This window comes from Balaenoptera musculus, chromosome 3 (genome assembly GCF_009873245.2).
Source record: "Balaenoptera musculus isolate JJ_BM4_2016_0621 chromosome 3, mBalMus1.pri.v3, whole genome shotgun sequence".
NCBI classification, from domain to species: domain Eukaryota; kingdom Metazoa; phylum Chordata; class Mammalia; order Artiodactyla; family Balaenopteridae; genus Balaenoptera; species Balaenoptera musculus.
Window position 1 is genome coordinate 102985 of NC_045787.1, and position 19529 is coordinate 122513.

The 19529-nt window shown below is 45.7% G+C and overlaps 1 protein-coding gene and 1 pseudogene across 2 annotated transcripts; one reads left to right on the forward strand and one right to left on the reverse strand.

The window, feature by feature from the left end:
* Positions 1-5653: 5653 nt before the first annotated feature.
* CCDC127 (coiled-coil domain containing 127) lies at positions 5654-19505 on the reverse strand. Of its 2 annotated transcripts, none has more exons than XM_036848182.1 (3): positions 19422-19505; positions 18103-18233; positions 5654-6867 (listed from the first exon to the last, which is right to left on the reverse strand). In XM_036848182.1, the coding sequence occupies exons 2-3, from the start codon at positions 18221-18223 to the stop codon at positions 6212-6214; spliced, it is 777 nt and encodes a 258-aa protein (XP_036704077.1). In that variant the 5' UTR covers positions 18224-18233; positions 19422-19505; the 3' UTR covers positions 5654-6211. The 2 variants fall into 2 exon arrangements, with proteins under 2 accessions (XP_036704077.1, XP_036704078.1); XM_036848183.1 differs by having other exon boundaries at positions 19302-19432.
* LOC118893701 lies at positions 13401-13497 on the forward strand (annotated as a pseudogene).
* Positions 19506-19529: the final 24 nt, after the last annotated feature.

Below are 19529 nucleotides of genomic sequence, written 5' to 3' on the forward strand. Positions count from 1 at the left end.
AATCTGTTCTCTGCACCTATTAACTTGGAGATATATATTCCACATATGAGTGAGATCATATGGTATTTGTCTTTCTCTGACTTATTTCACTTAGCATAATGCTCTCCAGGTCCATCCATGTTGTCACAAATGGCAGAATTTCATTTTTTATGGCTGAATAGTATTCCATTGTATACATATACCACATCTTCTTTATCCATTCATCTACTGATGGGTACTTAGGTTGCCCATATCTTGGCTATTGTAAATAATGCTGCAATAAACATGGGAGGGCAGATATCTTTTTGAATTAGTGTTTTCATTTTCTTCGGATAAACACCCAGAAGTAGAATTGCTGAACCATATGGTAGTTCTAATTTTGATTTTTGAGGAAACTCCATACTGATTTCCATAGTGGCTGCACCAATTTACATTCCCACCAAAAGTGTACAAAGTTTCCCTTTTCTTCACTTCCTTGCCAACACTTACCTCTTCTTTTTTTTTAATTTATTTTTTTATATTTTTATTTTTGGCTGTGTTGGGTCTTCGTTTCTGTGCGAGGGCTTTCTCTACTTGCGGCAAGCGGGGGCCACTCTTCATCGCGGTGCACACGCCTCTCACTATCGCGGCCTTTCTTGTTGCGGAGCACAGGCTCCAGACGCGCAGGCTCAGCAATTGTGGCTCACAGGCCTAGTTGCTCCGCAGCATGTGGGATCTTCCCAGGCCAGGGCTCGAACGCGTGTCGCCTGCATTAGCAGGCAGATTCTCAACCACTGCACCACCAGGGAAGCCCTATCTCTTGTCTTTTTGATAATAGCCATTCTGACAGGTGTGAAGTGATATCTCATTGTGGATTTGATTTGCATTTCTCTGACGATTAATGATGTTGAGCATCTTTTCATGTCTCTTCAGAGATTCTGCCCACTTCCTAATTGAATTATTTTTTATTTTTTTGCAGTTGAGTTGTATGAGTTCTTTATATATTTTGGATACTAGTCCCTTATCAGATATATAATTTACAAATATTTTCCCTCATTCTATAGTTTGCCTTTTATTTGTTTTATGACTTTGTTTGCCATGCAGAATCTTTTCAGTTTGATGTAGTCCCACTTGTTTTTGTTTTTGTTTCTTTTGCTTTTGGTGTCAGATTTTTAAAAAATCATTGCCAAGACTGATGTCAGGGAGTTTACCACCTATGTTTTCTTCTAGGTCTTATCGTTCAAGTCTTTAATCCATTTTGAGTTAATTTTTTATGTGTGTTGTAAGATAGTGGTCCAGTTTCATCCTTTTGCATGTGGCTGTCCAGTTTTTCTAGTACCATTTATAGACAAGAGGGTCCTTTCCCCTTGGTATATTCTTGGCTCCTTTGCCGTTAATTAATTGACCATCTATGCATGGATTTATTTCTGGGCTCTCTATTCTGTTCCATTGATCTATGTGTCTGTTTTTATGCCAGTACCATAATGTTTTAATGACTACTGCTTTGTAATATAGTTTGAAGTCAGGGAATGTGATGCCTCCAGCTTTGTTCTTCTTTCTCAAGATTGCTTTGGCCATTCAGGGTCTTTTATGGTTCCATACAAATTTTAGGATTTTTTTGTTCTATTGTTGTGAAATATGCCATTAGAATTTTGATAGGGATTGCATTGACTCTGTATATTGCTTTGGGTAGGATGGACATTTTCACAGTATTAATTCTAACAATCCATGAGCATGGAATGTCTTTCCATTTATTTGTGTCTTCTTCAGTTTGTTTCATTAACATCTTGTACTTTTCAACATACAGGTCTTTCACCTCCTTGGTTAAATTTATTCAGAATTTTTGATGCAGTTGTAAATGGGATTGTTTTCTTAATTTCTCTTTCTGATATTTCATTATTAGTGTATAGAAATGCCACAGATTTTTGTGTATTCATTTTGTAGCCTGCAACTTTACTAAATTTATTAGTTCTAACAGTTTTTTGATGGAGTCCTTAGAGTTTTCTGTATATAGTATTGTGTCATCTGCAAATAGTGACAGTGTTACTTCTTCCTTTCCAATTTGGATTCCTTTTCTTTCTTTTTCTTTTCTGATTGCTGTGGCTAGGACTTCCAATGCTTTTGAATAAAAGTGGTGAGAGTGGGCATCCTTGTCTTATTCCTGATCTTAAGAGGAGATGCTTTCCACTTTTCACTGTTGAGTGTGATGTTAACTCGGGGCTTGTCATATATGGCCTTTATTATGTTGAGGTACATTCCCTCTACACCCACTTTATCAAGAGTTTTTATTATAAATGGATGTTGAATTTTGCCAAATGACTTTTCTGCATTCACTGAAGTGATCATATGATTTTCAAATTCTTCAGTTTGTTAATGTGGTATATCACATTGACTGATTTGTGGTATTGAGCCATCCTTGCATGTCTGGGATAAATCTCACTTGCTCATGGTATATGATGCTTTTAATGTATTGTTGAATTTGGTTTGCTAATATTTTGTTGAGGACTTTTGCATCTGTGTTCATCAGGGATATTGGCCTGTAATTGTCTTTTCTTTTGGCATCTTTATCTGGTTTTGGTATCAGGGTAATGCTGACCTCGTAAAATGAGTTTGAAAACTCCCTCTTTTCTCTTTTGGAAGTTTGAGAAGGACTGGTATTAATTCTTCTTTGAATGTTTGGTAGAATTCACCAGTGATGCCATCTGGTCCTGGACTTTTGTTTGTTGGAAGGTTTTGGATTACTCAAATGACATTTTAATGCAATTCAGAATTTTAAAAAGGACAAAAGTGTCTGAAAAGAAAACATTTTCTCAAGAGTGGCTAGTGCTTGATGTGGCCAAATGCTCCTCACACTAGAACCACCCAAGTGGTCAGTGGGGGTTTGAATCACCCTGTGAGTGGGCTTTGCCCTCAGGTCCAACTCCATGCTGCCGTCTCCGCAGGTACATCCCCGTTGCAGGTGCTCCTGTGCCACCCCCTCCCCCAGGTATGGCCCATGCCTTTCCCCCCACAATGGAGTGAGAGTCCTCTCAGGATCTGCCTGCTGAGGAAGGCAGTAACCTTCCTGCTGGGCCTTCAGGAGAGCAGAGCCGCCGCCAGGTGGGCAGGAGCAGGAGGGAAGTGGTGTCTTCTGACTCCCTGTGCTCTTCAGCTCTGCCTTCTTTGCTCACCTCTGCATGTCTCCTTAGCTGTGTTATGCTGGAACCCTGTTTCAGCCACGTGGACTTTGCTATTGCAAGAAGCTCTTGGAAAGAGAGTAGGCACAGGGCAAAATTTTGAAATGATTTGATTTTAACTCTAAAGAGTAGAGTAGCTTCTGCTGTTTGTGTCTGTGGAATTTTCTTGACGAGACCCAGCCTCTGGGTGGTCAGCAGGTAGAACCCAGCATGGGCATGGCTGGGCCCAGCAGCTGTGGTGGACAAGAGCCCAGGGATGACCCAGGACCTGAAATTTGGGGCAGGGGTGGGCACACAGGTGTCTACTAGTGGAGAATGTCCCTGACAGCCCCCGCCCCACGCTGAGGAATAACCCATTCTTGTGAAACTGGAGAGGCTGGAGGCTCGTCTGGAGCAATTCTGAGGCACACGGAGCAGCCCAAGTGGGACCCATGCCTCCCACTCTCCCCAGTGCATGTAATTCACTTGTTCCTGTGGACCCGCGCAGCCCCAACACTGAATGTGCCACTTGCAGCCACGATGGGTTTTACCTGTACCTGCCCAGCCCGAGACTGGTGGCCCTGAGGATGCCCAAGGTGACGCTGGCTGCGAATGCGGTCGTGGGCATGTCAGGGCCCAGGAGTGTTCCTGTGCTCTCGCGCTGCGGACGGCGTGGCTCCCACACAAGGGCAAACTGGGGGAAAAGGAAACACGCTCAGCAGGTGAAAAGCAGAACAGAGTGCCAAGGGCCAGGAGGGCGTGAACATGCCACACGGCAACTCGACTGGGGCTCCTCCTGCTGAGCCTGGGCGGGCTGTCATCTGCACAGACCCACCTGGTCTTCCCAGGGGCCAGTCGCATCGAATGGGGACATGACGGGGACCATGATGGACACTCTGGGACCACCATCTTCGCCTCCCCCCATCCCCTGTGGTGGACTAATCATTGCATTTCCTCCAGGAATTCAGCAGTGCTTCCTGTTGACCATCCTGGCAAGGAGGGGATGCAGATTCAGGGACTTCCACTTCTCTTTCCTACCTTAGCAACTCTTGTTCCAGACGGTTCTTTCCAATTACATACTCAGAGACTAGGAGACACCTGCAGGCCCAGCAGACCCTCTGTGCAGTGGCCGTGTCGAGAGACCCAGAGACGTCAGCCTGCAGCTCCCTCTCATCAGCTGCCACCCACTAGATCCCAGGAATCCCCTTCTCTCTCCACCAGCCGCTGGCAGTCCCGCGGGTGAGCGCAAATCCTCGACCTGCTGGAGGGCCTGCCGCCTCCTTCAGAGCCGCCTGAGCCAGTGGTTGGCGCTTGAGCCCCGCTTTCCTGACTCTCTCTGCTCCCACCCCACTCACAAGCCACGGCACCGCACAACCCAGCGGTTCCCAGACTTTGCCACACATGGGAGTAGAACAAGGTAGCTGTTCTCACCATGGGGCCCGGGGAGAGAAAGCTGGTTTGCAGGGAGAGAAGATTAAACAGACATGCAGAGATCTGAAGCCAAAAGGTCATTACTGCAAGGTTCCCAGTGTTGTTTACTAGCCATTTCTGGCTCTTCTCTGAGGTGTGGCCATCACTCTCCATCCTTGCCCTGAGGTTCCACAAGGTAGCCTTAAAACAAATGCCCCCTTAACTGTCTAAGCTAGCAGAACTGACCCCCGTTGTTTGCTACCAAAGCCCTAATGTCTAGGGAAGCAGGACAGCTATTTTTGTCATACGCCAGGCAGAGAACAGCATTTTTGGCATCAGCCCACAAAACCCGCTCAGTCATTTGAAAAGGACCTGGTTTCACACGGATCAGGGCAGTTCTGAAGCCAAGCTGCCTGGGTTCATACTAGCTCCAGGACCACCTGTGCGACCTTGGGCAGGTTGACTTCCCACCCCTCACCTGTAGAATGAGGGCTGCAGAGAAGGGCTCACACCACAGCCCTGAGACCGTGGGCCTCTGAGAGGCCTGCTGACAGGTTGGCCCTTGGCTGGCATCTGGGACTGGATTTGGGAGGGTTCCCTCCACCATCAACTGGTAAGAGTGGATCACTGCGACCAAACCCTGCCAACAGCTTGGACACCTGCTTTCCTCTGGGAGTTTGGAATTTGGGTCTGTGCCAGGCAGAGGGTGCCTGTGTGACCGGCCCTCCGCAGAAACCCTGGACGCTGTTTCTGAAGAGCGTCCACATGGCCGTGTGACCCCTGGGAGGGGACGGGAAGCTGCACCTGGTCTCCCCGTGTTACCCACGTGCCTGTCCCTTTACTAACCTTGCCTTGTATCCTTTCTATACGACGAGTCTCAGCTGTGAGTACAACCATGTGCTGAGTCCTGAGCAAGTGTGGGGTGGTCTTGGGGACCCGGAGCCCAAGGGTAGTAACAGCGCTCACTGCACAGCACTAGGGTCAAGATGACGGGAGTGATGTGTGTAAAGCATACAAAGGCCGATTCATGTTACCTTTATGGAAAATGGGTCTAAGTTTGCAGTAAAAATTGAGATAATCTGTTTAAAAATGTAAAGAGTAAGAAATTACACACATAAAAAGCGGCACTGTTGCTTTTAAATTGAGGTGTTTTAATTACATGTCATTGCTTATAAACACACACAAGGGTATCAACTGGAAATAAACACTTTTTCCCCTTTGGTGGGAAAGAGCTTCAAAACACCACAAAACCTTGACGGTATCACTACCTTCCTTTCTCATCTATTAGGCAGTCCTATCCACTACCTGACAACTTCTAACTGTAATTTTAGGAGAGAGAAAAATAATTTGAGGAGAACAAAGAATTTAGGGAGTGATAAAAACAGACAAAAAAATGACTTATAGTAAGGATGAATATTATATCTCACATTCTTAGAAACAGTTTTTCCCTAAAGCTATGAGGTTATACTGTTCCGCTTAATAAAATATCGACAGCTTAAAAAACGCTCCTGAGAAACTACGTCCTTAGCCGCTGAGGGGGACGGAGAGCTCGGAGGGTGGCGGTGGAAGCCGTGGAAGGCCACTGCTGAGAGGCAGCTGTGTGCATGCGTGGCCACAACACAGGGAGCGCTGGCAGAAGGAAAACATCGCGTAACCCAGAACACACACCGCTCTGACGCTGAGCTGTCTTACTTTTCCAGTATGGCTCTCTCTACGCTCTTAAACTTCTTCAGTTCGACCATTAGTTCCCAATATCTGAGATACAGCCACATAAGCCTCCCATTGTGGCGCTTGTTGGTGTTCCAGACGTCACCACAGTACGTGTCGTGCTTGAATATGTCAGTCAGGCCAGCTGCCATCTCTAGGTCAGCAGCAACTGGGTCAGTGGACGCTCGGACCAGCAAGCTCTTCTCGATCTCCAGCCGCTTGTGGCGAGGGAGAACCAGACTGCAGTAGATGCTCTGTCTTTCTGTGAGAGCGTCCTCGAACTCCCTCAGCAGAAGCCTGGCTCTCCGTTGCCAGTCCTCCTCCTTGCCCAGGCAGCTCAGGTACGCACTCCGCAAGGGCTGCCTCTTCTCCTGCAGGACCCGAGCCCGCTCCTGTTCCAGAAGCTTCTTCTCTTCTACCATCTTGCGCCCCTGAGAGATGAGGGCCTCTCGGTAGCTAGTCGTTCTGTTTTGTTCCTTTTCAAGTTCCAGGGACAGCTGTGCCACGGCCCGCCGGCCTTCTGAGATCGTGGCATGGTACTTGGCTTCCAGGCCCCGCTGGAAGGCAGCTGTTCTCTGACGGTATGCTTCCCGCTCTTTTTCTATTTCTTTTCGGGACTCCCTAGACCAAATCCAACCTGACACAAAGAAAGTGGAGGAGGAAAACACACATGATGAAAAGTCAAAGCTCAAGTTCTATAATCTTTATTTACAGAAAACATAAAGCAGCTAAGGACAGCACTTCAATAAAATCTTAAGTCCCAAGAGGTACAAAAAAGATAACATTTTGAATGAAGCTATACAACTGCAAAGTTCTTATCTTAAAATCAGATAAGGGCTCCCCAGAGACAAGCACAACAAGGCTGCAGAGACCCCCTTCAGCCTCCTCGTAATGTCTGATGGCTGAGATAACCCACGGCTGCCTTCCTTTGTTCCCAGGCCTACCACCCCGCGCCTCCTCTGGCTGCGGTGCCCCGGCATCCTACTGGCAAGGGCTAGAAATGAATACGGGAGAGCGTGCGTCACACAGTGTCGGCTAGGCTACTAAGAACTGAGCAAAGTTCAACGTGTGCTCAGCTTCGCCTGGTCATCACTGGTAAACAGCTGAAGCCCACCGCGTTTGCTTATGTTCTGACGGGGGTCATGTAAATAAGGAGTCAGAAGTTCAGCCTTAAGGCGAGGCTCCACCGTACTCTAACAAACGTGGGACGGAAGGGTGCAGGCAACTGGGGTGGGTAATGCCCCGCTCTGCCCCACAAAGTGAGAAGCCACCAGGCCTCTGGCCTCTGCTGCACGGAGAAGTCCGAGGACAGAGAAAGGGAGTCTGATGGCCACAAAGCCTGTGGCCAGCAGGTGCCCGGGTCTGGGTGTTGTCACCCATCCTTCCCCATCCCACCAGTAAGAGTCTGGTGTGTTCCGATAATAAGATAAAAGTCAGTGTGATGCTTTCACTGGTACAGGGTCTCCACCGCGTTCTGAACTGGCGCTCCTGTCAATAGTTTAATAGATGTTGGGGCAGCTATGCTGAGTCCTAGTTTCTCACAATGGTAACCTGTCCAGCCCGTACATGCAAAACGCAGCACAGATCCGAGTCCTCTGGAAAACAGAAGGACTGCCCAACAAGTCTTCAAAGCTACCAAGAGCAGCAGTTTAAAGCATCATTTATGCCCAGCTCTCCAAACACAGCCAAGGCGGCTCACACGCTTCTCTCCCACTTTCTTTAACTCCCTGCGGTGTCCGTCCCCCTTCTGGTCCCCTTCCTGCTCTTGCTGGTCCCTCCCCGTCAACACGCAAGGTGCTGTCCTTGCTGTGTGGCCTTTCCCCAGGTCCCAGGGAATCCCACCTAGTCCACAACGTCAGCCGTCACCCTTGTGAGGACAGCGTTTCCATGCACGTGAGCGCCTTCTTCACTCGCGGCGCTGCTGCCCCAGTTCTACAATCACGAGACCAACCTCGTCCTCCCGCAACGAAAGCAGCCCCTGGTCCTATTCCAGCTGACAACTCCCACTCAGAAGCACGTGTCATCTTTGTCTGCTCCTTGTGCCAGAGTGCCCAGGCAGGGGGGATGACCAGGAAAGAAGGGGTCATAGGCCTGGAGGCAGGCAAAAGGTATGTGTGGAGAAGAGAGGAAAGAAGGACTAATTCAGTTTTGGGTGAATGTGGACAAAGTCTGGAAGGCCAGTAGGAGTTGGCAGGAAAGGTCCCTCTAGGTAGAATGAACAGGTACAGGAGAGCTTCCAGGAGCTGCTGCCCAGGGGCACAGGGCTTATGCCAAGGAGACGCTGGAGCAGACTCTGGAAAAGTCAGACTCCGCTCAGGAAGCGGACTGATCTGATCTGACAGCACCCTGGCTGTGACGAGGAAGATGGGGGGGGGGGGCATGGGCGGAGGGGGCAGAGGGAGGCCAGAAGCAGAGTGCCGGTCCTGCTCTACTAACCCAAAGTGCAATGCTGCTCACGCGGAGCCAGGGAGGCTGATGCACACCCAGGCGCGCACCCAGGCGCACACCCAGGCACACACCCAGGCACACACCCAGGCGCACACCCAGGCACACACCCAGGCGCGCGCCCAGGCGCACACCCAGGCACACACCGGCCATCAGACCACAGAACACCTCTCATCAGGAAGGCCTCCTGGAAGAGGTGGCACAGCGACGTGGAGATAGGCTGGGTGAGGAGGTGGCCAGGGAGGTACGGAGAGCAGAGCGCAGGCTGGGGGACCGGAAGTCTGGACGCCCAGCCCTGGTCCGTTCGGGGAGTCCCGCTCATGACTCCGCACAGACACAACTTTTTCGAGCCTCAGTCTCAGAAGGCTTGTAAAAGCGCTGGGGCTCCCACTTCTGGGAAAATGGAATAGAAGTACTCTCTCCTATTCTCCCTGCTAAGAACAACAAAAAACCTGGATGTCGTATGTAAAACTAACACAAGACGACCCTGAAAGGCGGAGAGCGGCAGGCAGACTGTTGAGGGACCTTGGCACCCAAGGAACACCAAGCTGGTGAGTCCCCTGGGGCTTCATTTTGCCTTGTAGATCCCAGACTTAAAGCTGAAATGCCAATGATGCAGATTTCCTTTAAAAGCCCCGACAAGAGTCTGCTCTCTCTGGCCAAACAACCAGCAAAGGGGCTTAGCAAGACAGAAAACTTTTAAACAATAACCATTCTGCCCCTGCTACATAGCACAGAAGACACTGTGACCCCACCTCCATCCACGTGGGCAAAGCCTGAGGGGTGGTGATGGTGGCAGAGGAAGCCACGTGGGGATTCTCCTGTGTGGGAGCATCAGGAGTCGCAGGGGAGCTGGACCTACCGCTCTTGCCCAGCAGTAACAAGGGGACCCTTCCTTGGTGTCCACGGGCTGGAGGGCGAGTGGGGAGCCTGGACGTCCACCCCCACCTGGGAGTAAGGAGGCAGTGCTACCTCTCCCTGTCCAAGAAGCCAGCCTAAGAAGATACGAATAAAAACCAGTCTCATAATACCCCAAATGCCCAGGTTTCAGTGGAGAATCGCTCTTCATAACAAGAATCAGGAAGATCTCAAGTTGACTTAAAAGGTAATCAGTTGATGCCAATACCAAGATGACAGAGATGTTAGTGTCATCTGACAGTTTAAGGCAGCCACTGTAATATAAAGTCTAAGCAAAGATACAGAAAGTCTCAGCAGACAAATAGAAAATATTTAAAAAAGCAAACGGAACTTTTGAAACTGAAAAAGGCAGGAACTGAAATAAAAAAGCATAATGCTGAAACAGGTGTGGAGAAGAGAGGACCCCCCCACCAAGATACTCAATACAGCTCTTGTGAACACAGACATGAAGATCCAAACAAAATACTAGCAAATACAATTCTGCAATATATAAAAAGAATTACACGGCATGACCAAGTGGGGATTATTTCAAAAATGTAAGACTGGTTCAACATTCAAAAACCCATCGCTATAATCCAACAAATTAGCAGCCTAAAGAAGAAAAACTACATGATCATATTGACTGATACAGAAACACAACACCCATTCATGATAGCAACTCAGAAAAATAGGAACAGAGGGGAACTTCCTTGTCTTGATACTCTATGAAACCCACAGCTAACATTTACTTAGTGGTGAAAAGACTGAATGCTTTTCCTCCAAGATCAGGAACTATCCAACAAAGTCCTAGAATTTCTGGCCAGTGCGAGAAAGCAAGAAAAGGAAATACAGGCCAACAGACTGGAAAGGAAGAGATAAAACCTGTCTCATACCTCATAGAAAAATTAACTCAAAATGGATCATGGACTGTCATGTAAAATGTAGAATTAAAACTGTAGGAAAAAACACAGGAGAGAATCTTTAGGATCAAGGGCCAGGCAAAGAGTTTTCAGACATGGTATGAAAGCATGACCCATAAAAGGAAAAACTGATAAGACGGACTTCATCAAAATTAAAGCTTTTGCTCCGTGAAAGACTCCAGTAAGAGTCTACAGACTGGGAGAAGATATTTGCAAACAAGACAGCCAACAAAGTACTAGAATCTAGAACACAGTAAAAACTCTCAAAACTCGGGAATTCCCTGGTGGTCCAGTGGTTAGGACTCCGCGTTTTCACTGCCAGGGCAAGGGTTCAATCCCTGGTCAAGGAACTAAGATCCCACAAGCTGCGTGGTGACAAAAAACAAAACAAAACCCAAAACAAAACAAAAAACAAACAAAACAAAACAAAAACCTCTCAAAGCTCAACATTAAAAAAACAATCCAATTAGAAAATGGATTGAATCTGAAAGACAGGATTCAAGGAAGCGGTTACACCGATGGCAGATAAGTATGTGAAAAGATGCCCAACATCATTAGCCCTTACGGAAATGCAAATTAAAACCAAAATGGGGTATCACTATACACCTGCAAGAACAAGCAAAATAAAAACAATAGTGATCACACCAAATACTGGTGAGGACGCCAAGAACCTGGACCCCTCATGCACTGCTGGCGAGAACGTAAAATGGTACAGCCACTCTTTTACTTTCTTCGAAAACTGAACATCAACTCCCAAGAAGGCTGACAAGAGTAGGTAGTTTTTATGATTCAATGATCTGCAGTGTCTGCGTCTTAGTGAAAGACCCAATTGCAGCCCTAAGGGCTGCTATTTAGAAACTCACTAGCCTGCCATCTTGAAAAACCCTACTGAATGCTTGGAAAGGCTGCCTGCTGCCTATGGCTAGGGCAATGAACTTGGTGAGTGAAGTGGAAGGCTTAAAATTACACTGACTAAGCCAAAGCAATCTTGAGGGAAAAAAACGGAGCTGGAAGAATCAGACTCTCTGACTTCAGGCTATACTACAAAGCTACAGTAATCAAGACAATATGGTACTGGCACAAAAACAGAAATACAGACCAATGGAACAGGATAGAAAGCCCAAAGATAAACCCACGCACCTATGGTCAACTAATCAATGACAAAGGAGGCAAGGATATACAGTGGAGAAAAGACAATCTCTTCAATAAGTGGTGCTGGGAAAACTGGACAGCTACATGTAAAAGAATGAAATTAGAACACTCCCTAACACCATACACAAAAATAAACTCAAAATAAACTAAAGACCTAAATGTAAGACCGGACACTATAAAACTCTTAGAGGAAAACATAGGAAGAACACTCTTTGACATAAATCACAGCAAGATCTTTTTTGACCCACCTCCTAGAGTAATGGAAATAAAAACAAAAATAAACAAATGAGACCTAATGAAACTTAAAAGCTTTTGCACAGCAAAGGAAACTATAAACAAGACGGAAAGACAACCCTCAGAATGGGAGAAAATACTTGCAAATGAGTCAACGGACAAAGGACTAATCTCCAAAATATATAAACAGCTCAGACAGCTCAATATTAAAAAAAAAAAAACCCAATCAAAAAATGGGCAGAAGACCTAAATAGACATTTCTCCAAAGAAGACATACAGATGGCCAAGAGGCACACAAAAAGCTGCTCAACGTCACTAATTACTAGAGAAATGCAAATCCAAACTACAATGAGGTATCACCTCACACCAGTCAGAATGGCCATCATCAGAATATGTACAAACAACAAATGCTGGAGAGGGTGTGGAGAAAAGGGAACCCTCTTGCACTGTTGGTGGGAATGTAAATTGATACAGCCACTATGGAGAACAGTAGGGAGGTTCCTTAAAAAACTAAAAATAGAATTACCATATGACCCAGCAATCCCACTACTGGGCATATACCCAGAGAAAACCATAGTTCACAGAACACATGCACCCCAGTGTTCATTGCAGCACTATTTACAATAGCCAGGTCACGGAAGCAACCTAAATGCCCATCGACAGACGAATGGATAAAGAAGATGTGGCACATATATACAATGGAATATTACTCGCCATAAAAAGGAAAGAAACTGGGTCATTTGTAGAGACGTGGATGGACCTAGAGACTGTCATACAGAGTAAAGTAAGTCAGAAAAACAAATATCATATATTAACGCATATATGTGGAATCTAGAAAAATGGTACAGATGAACTGATTTGCAGGGCAGAAATAGAGACAAAGATGTTAGGGAACAAATATATGGACCAAGGGGGGACAGCAGGGGGGGTGGTAAATGAACTGGGAGATTGGGATGGACATGTATACACTAATATGTATAAAATAGATAGCTAATAAGAACCTGCTGTATAAAAAATAAAATTCGAAAAAAAATTACACTGACGTAGTAATTAATTAGTTTTGAGGCTGGGAGAGGCCCTGAGGTGACTTTCATTTTCCGTTTGTTTTTTCAGACTCATCTCTGGCTTCTATAGCTTTTCATAGTAATTTTTATTTTTGAAGTTCCTGCTTTCTTATACTTTTGAAATGATGCTTTTTGTCCCTGAGAAGGATTGAGGAATATTGTATTTTCTTCTTTTTGGTTATCTTGCTTAGGTAATGTGATCAGAGAAAACTTTTAACTTTGCATTCTTGTAAGGATTCTCCAAAAATGTGTTATTACAAGATTAAGAAATTATATCGAACATATGGGTGTTAAGCAGCCCCCTAGCATAGGCTAAAAGTAAAGGCAGACAAATGAAGTTGAAAAATACTACTCTCGTCAGCCTCCACTTTCTCTACTCAAACCTGCTAACCTAAGAAACCCAGGCACATAAAGCCACTCCATAAAAAGTATCACTGCCTGCTCACTTTGGCAGCACATGTACTAAACAACAAAAAAAAGTTGGAAAAACACAGAGAAGACTGGCACAGCCCCTGCTGGAGGATGACACAAATTCGTGAAGTGTTCCATATAATTTAAAAATAAAAGCATCCCTGCAACAGAGGGCAGCTTTTTTTCCATTTCTCATATTCTTAAGTGCCAACCCAGAACCATGGGACATGATGTAGGGAAGCACAACATGCCACCCTTAAATAGGTCCCTTGGGCCTTACTAAGTTTCTCGAGGGGCAAGGGAACCACCCTCATCACCAAATGATTCTAAGCGAAAGCGGAAAGTAACAGATTAAATCTGGAGCCGCAACAGAAGCCTTATAGGAGTGTGGAATATCAAGGTTTTAGGCTTGGCTGAAAATATCCAACTGGTGACTATTAAATTAAGACCTGGATGGGAATATCCCTGTAAATAGCAGTAACCAAAATGGGAGGCCACTGGTCTGACTAACTACAGCTGACATTTGGAGCCTGATAGGAATTTGGGGGGGAGGCCTTCTCCTCCCCTAAGCTAAACGAGGTAAGGTAAAACCTTGCCACATAGGTGAATGGCTGTGTCAGTCATTTGATATCATTGAGGTGGCTACTCAGTACTTAGGGGGAAAAAAACTTGTTTCTTCTGGCCTTAAGAGAACAAAGTCATCCTAGGAGGCACTTGCCTATGCCTTTAAGATGCAAATGTCTACCTGATCTTCTCCAGGAACCCTTATCTCCAGCATCCTTTTAAAATGCAAATTTCGAGATTCCCTGGTGGCGCAGTGGTTAAGAATCCGCCTGCCAATGCAAAGGACACGGTTCAAGATCCCACATGCCTCGGAGCAACTAAGCCCGTGCACCACAACTACTGAGCCTGCGCTCTAGAGCCCGCGAGCCGCAATTACTGAGCCGGCGTGCCACAATTACTGAAGCCCGCGTGCCTAGAGCCTGTGCTCTGCAACAAGAGAAGCCACCGCAATGAGAAGACTGCGCACCACAACAAAGAGTAGCCCCCGCTCGCCGCAGCTAGAGAAAGCCTGCACGCAGCAACGAACACCCAATGCAGCCATAAATAAATAAATAAAATAAATAAATTTAAAAAAAAAAAAGAATTTGGGTTAAAAAAATAAAAAAATAAAATGCAAATTTCAAAAACGGGGTAGGTAATTTGGAACTTGACTTGTCAAGGACGAAAAGAAATCCTAAGTGTCTTTTCTGTAAACATTAGAAAAAAGGATTTAGCCATCTAGACAGGTGACCAGTGATTTGCTCCATCTGCCAGAAGCCCAATTTGAATCCAACCCCTTGTAACTGATGGGTTTTACCTTGTTGTACCTAACTCAGGGCTGAAATTTTCAAATGAGAACTATAAGGTCTCTGTTTGTTTGTGTGTTTGTATGTATCTATGTGTGTTGTAGATGTATAGTATTACCAAAATTAATTTGTAAAGAAGCTCTACTTAATTGACTTAAAAAAATTAAGTGCTTATATAAATACTCAGGAATATAAAACTGGCCAGAATGAATTTCAGGTTCCCATGATCCAGGAAATATTCAACATTAAATTAATATCTGGTATTGAAGGAGGCTTAAACTTGTTGATTTGATTAACACAGATATGTCTTTAGAGTCATCAATGTTAAGTATAGTACTTCTGCTGTACCTAGGTTTACTAGAGGTCAAATAAGACCTTATTATATGTTGCAAATCCGTCAGCAAGAAAAGTAACTTGAAGTGAAAAAAAAAAAAAAAACTTTTAAGGAAAGTAAGATGTATGTTTTCAGTAAAAGAAGGTGTAAAGAGTGAGAAAAAAAATACTGGAAAAAAGAGTTGTACATGATCTTGGGAGTGTTCCAGTGGTTAGGACTCCGAGCTCCCAATGCAGGGGGCCTTGGTTCGATCCCTGGTCGGGGAACTAGGATCCCACATACTGCAACTAAGCCCACATGCTGCAACTAAGCCTGCGCGCCTCAACTACTGAGCCCACGCTCTAGAGCCCGAGTGCCACAATAAGGACCCAGTGCAGCCAAAATAAATAAATAAATAATAAATAAAAACAGTTGTACATGATCAAGATTTTCTAAGATTGGATTAAACTTAGTTGGGTAAACAGATTTTGTTGGGAGCGGCCTGGGGCAAGACTGGATTTGGTTTCTCCCTCCAAAGTTTTCTTGAATTACTGCTTTTAATAACATGAGTTACTTCGCCTTTAAGGGATCTGTATTTGCTTTCAAGATCTGTTTTAACTTTGGTTAAGAAATAAGTATTGTCTCAGTGACCTATGATCTTATTTGACCAAGTCTTTTAAAACTTTTTGACAAACTTCCCAATACCAAATTTTAATTAAAGTTCTTTGGATTTCCAGCTAACTGTGGGATACTTTAGAGGGCCCCTGAGGTATCTGAAAGAAAAATATTTAACTAGGATTATTATGCATGTAAAATTAAATGTAATCAGATGGCTAACCACGCCTTTTAAGTCTTTTGTCATTTATAGATAGTTATTTTTGTACTCTGATGCTGTTACAAAAAAGTGTTTCATCATCAAGAAGATTCATGGGAAGGCTAAGGAAACAGTTACAACACTTCCACATCAAGACAATGGCTATGCAAGGATTCCAGCCCATACGGACTTAAAACAAGGAGCTGTCCTGCCCCTGGGGCCCCTAGATCAGGCATCCTAGAGATTTTTACTCGCTGACAGGCGGGTTGATGCCCCTACTCAGCCTCGAAGCAACTTCAGAAGACGGACCATCGCCCCTCTGCTTCCCATAAAAATATTGGAGTAAAATCGGGGGAATGAAACAGGAGAGAAGGGGGCAGGGCACAACCTTTAAAAGAATGACACAGCCATAGGACATGACAAAAACTGGTTAGAACCAACTAGGTCCAAGAGAGCAGACAAGTTGACTTCCAGTAGACCTTGAGCCTCATTATACGCTCATTGTAATACATTAGCATGCTAAATGACACACTCACTAGTGCTAGGACAGTTCTGAGGCCAACCATAAAAGGTCAAAAAGTAGGCTCTGGCCCAGTTCCTGGAAATCCCCACCCCTTCCCCAAAATAATTGGAATAACCCTCCCCCTCATTAGCCTATGAAATTACCCAGCCCATAAAAACTAACCACTCCGTATTTCGGGGCATCTTGCCTTCTGAGATGGCCCACACTCTGTCTGTGGAGGGTGTTTCTCTCTAAATAAATCCACTTCCTACCCATCAAAAAAAAAAAAATGACACGTCTCTTTGGCATAGGGATTATTTTCAACTGGTTATTTTCTAAGAAACAGCAGACATGGGAGAAACTTTGAAAACCAAGTAGGAGTTACCCTTTTGTAAGAAACACTTACATTTATAAGGGAGCTCTGCATTTGTAAGGGTGTTTGCCCGGCTGTACCAGGAAGTGGTTGACAAAATTTCTGGAAACTCTTATCATAGGAAAAGGCGAGAGCTTAAATCCACATAACAACCTTACCCTTGATTATTGCGCTTTTCCTAGTCTCCTCTGGTAACTAACTCTCCCCAACCTCCACATCCTCTTTTGTCTTAAGCTTGGGACGGTATTTAAGGTGAGGGCTTATACCATTCTGGTAAGTTACTCAATTTTCCTGAGTCTCTCCTATGGATACATATTAAAAACTTTTGTTTGATTTTCTCCTGTTAATCTGTCTCACATCAATTTAATTCTTAGACCAGCCAGAAGAACTTAAAAGGGTAGAGGAAAGTTTCTTCCTCTGCGACAGTGACAAAACATAAAACCAACTCCTAAACATCAGGAAATTCATCATGTAGTAGGGATATAAGCTAAGAGCTGGAATAATTACAATTGACTGGTAACTGGTAATTTCCCCAAAGTGGTACAAAGTTGATTCAAAGCAGAGAGAATTTCTGGCCAGCCTGAGCAGAGGTTTCATGGATGAAGTCTCCCAAAGACTGATTTCCTAAACATTACACATACAAAACCAGTTTTCTTTTATGCCTGTTTTATTCTTCCTCATCAGTGCTTATGAGGGCAACTGAAGCAAGGGAGCCCCCTCAGAGCAGTACAGCCTCGAAGGGAGCTAACAGTTACTGAACTCACTCACTCCACACAAAATGCCTCTAAATATCTTGTTTTATTTAACCCTCACTTGCACTGAGGCAGTTCAGTTATGATGGTCAGAGAAACAGGCTCAGAGGGTAAATAATTTGTGCAGAATGCACCATATGCGAAAAAACTAGGGTGTACACGTGCATCTCTGTAAACAAAGACTGTTGCCCGCCATTTATGATTAAGTCATTAGCCACAGTCACTGACCTACAAATTCACCCGGAAAGGGATTCAGGGTGAATGCACTCTGTTTTGGATACATGGGACCCTACAGCGTTAAGATACATGACTAAGAAAGAATTTCAGTGACCCCAAATTGCTGCATCTTCCCATACGTAGGTAAGCACTAAAGTCACTAATTTGACACACCTAGGTTTCTGTGACAAGTATTAATCTTTTACCAAGACGCATGCTGGACCACATGTATTTCCTGGCTCCTCCCCTGCCTCTTCAGAGCGGTTCCTAACAGCTATCTGAGTGAGAGGCTGTATCCTGGGCTAGTCTTCATAGCTCTCACATTGTACATTTTTTTTCACAGTCAACATCTGTCAGGTTCCAAAGCCCAAGATCTTAGAGCGCCACACTTTCAGCCCAGAAAACACACATTAGGAAAACCATGACTTACGAAAAGCAGCCAATCCCAGCATTGGAACCAACAGGGCATAATTCCATCTGCTTCCATCACCCCCATCAGCCCTGGAACTGGGCCGGATATTCCAATTTGGGGGGTCATTTAAGTTATTCATGGAGATACACCTTGAAGTAAATAATAAAACCATTAACCATACAAAAAGAACAAAATACATTGGTCACAATTATATCACCTACATAGCTCATGTGAGACCTTTTTTTTTTTTCAAAAAATTTTGTTCAGATCTAGGTATGCGCTGCACAGCACTGAGCCTTATGGGATTAAAAGAAAAAAACAAGACCTCAGACAAAAGCAACTCACAAATCGTGGGGAAGAAGATGTGTCTCAAATAACTGAAATACAAATAGAACGAAGCAAATATAGTCAAAAGAAACTCAATTCAACTTCAAAGACTCTTAACAGGCTTTTCAATAAATACTTGTTCAACACCTAAAGATATAAAATTCTAACTGGCAATAAAGCAATGACATACACACAAAAAGCCTCAGTACTTAAGAAGCTTGTGGCAAGTACAGAATGAAAAACAGATCTAAAGTAGTGAAGCTCGTAACCCTCATAGGGGAGGGCTGGGAGCAGCATTCCTTCCCCCCAACCCGGTAAACCAGGGAGCACCAACCCCCGGGCCGTGGACCGAAACCGGTCCGCGGCTTGTTAGGAACCGGGCCGCACAGCAGGAGGTGAGCGGCGGGAAAGTGAACGAAGCTTCACCTGCGCTCCGCATCAACCCCCCTCGCTCGCATTACTGCCTGAACCATCCCCTCCCCCCACCCCGTGGAAAAATAATCTTCCACGAAACCGCTCCCTGGTGCCAAAAAGGTTGGGGACCGCTGCCGTAAACGACAGGGTCCGCGCGCCCCCAGCCCCACCCCACAGGGTTCGTGCCCTCCCGATCCCATAAATTACAAGGTCTGCGTCCCCCACCCCGACACCGTAAACTATATTATGGAGTTCGCGCCCCCCAGACCTCATGTACTGGAGGGTCCGCGCCCCCGCCCCCCGGTAACCTACAGGGTCCGCCTCCCGGAACGCGCAGTCCTAATAAAGCAGCGGAACCCGGCACGGACCCAAGGGACCCCTAAACGTCGGACCACCCGGGCGGCCAGTAGTCAACCTGCTCGATACAGGAACTCCCGCTCCGTCCCGGAGAGAAAGCGGGGCGAACACCACGTTACCTGCGAGCACCGGTTCATCTCACAAAACTGCTGTAAACTCGAGAAAAATCGAACACCGTCTGGACCGGAGGAGAAATCAGGCGAGCCCGTGAGGACCCCCGACCCCAGACCCCAACCTACCTCCGGCCGGGAGGTCGCGGCCCCTATGCCCTGAGCGCCGCCGTCCGCTCGTCCCTCTGCGCAGGCGCCGCGTTGCCCCGTCGACCCCCGGCGCTGCGATGTGCGCAG

Excerpts from the sequence above, each read along its gene's own strand:
- CCDC127 (XM_036848182.1), bottom strand. The coding sequence starts at position 18,223 with ATGAATAACTTAAATGACCCCCCAAATTGGAATATCCGGCCCAGTTCC. Across the intron at positions 6,868-18,102 it reads GCTGGGATTGGCTGCTTTTC|GTTGGATTTGGTCTAGGGAG; the intron begins GTAAGTCATGGT and ends TCTTTGTGTCAG.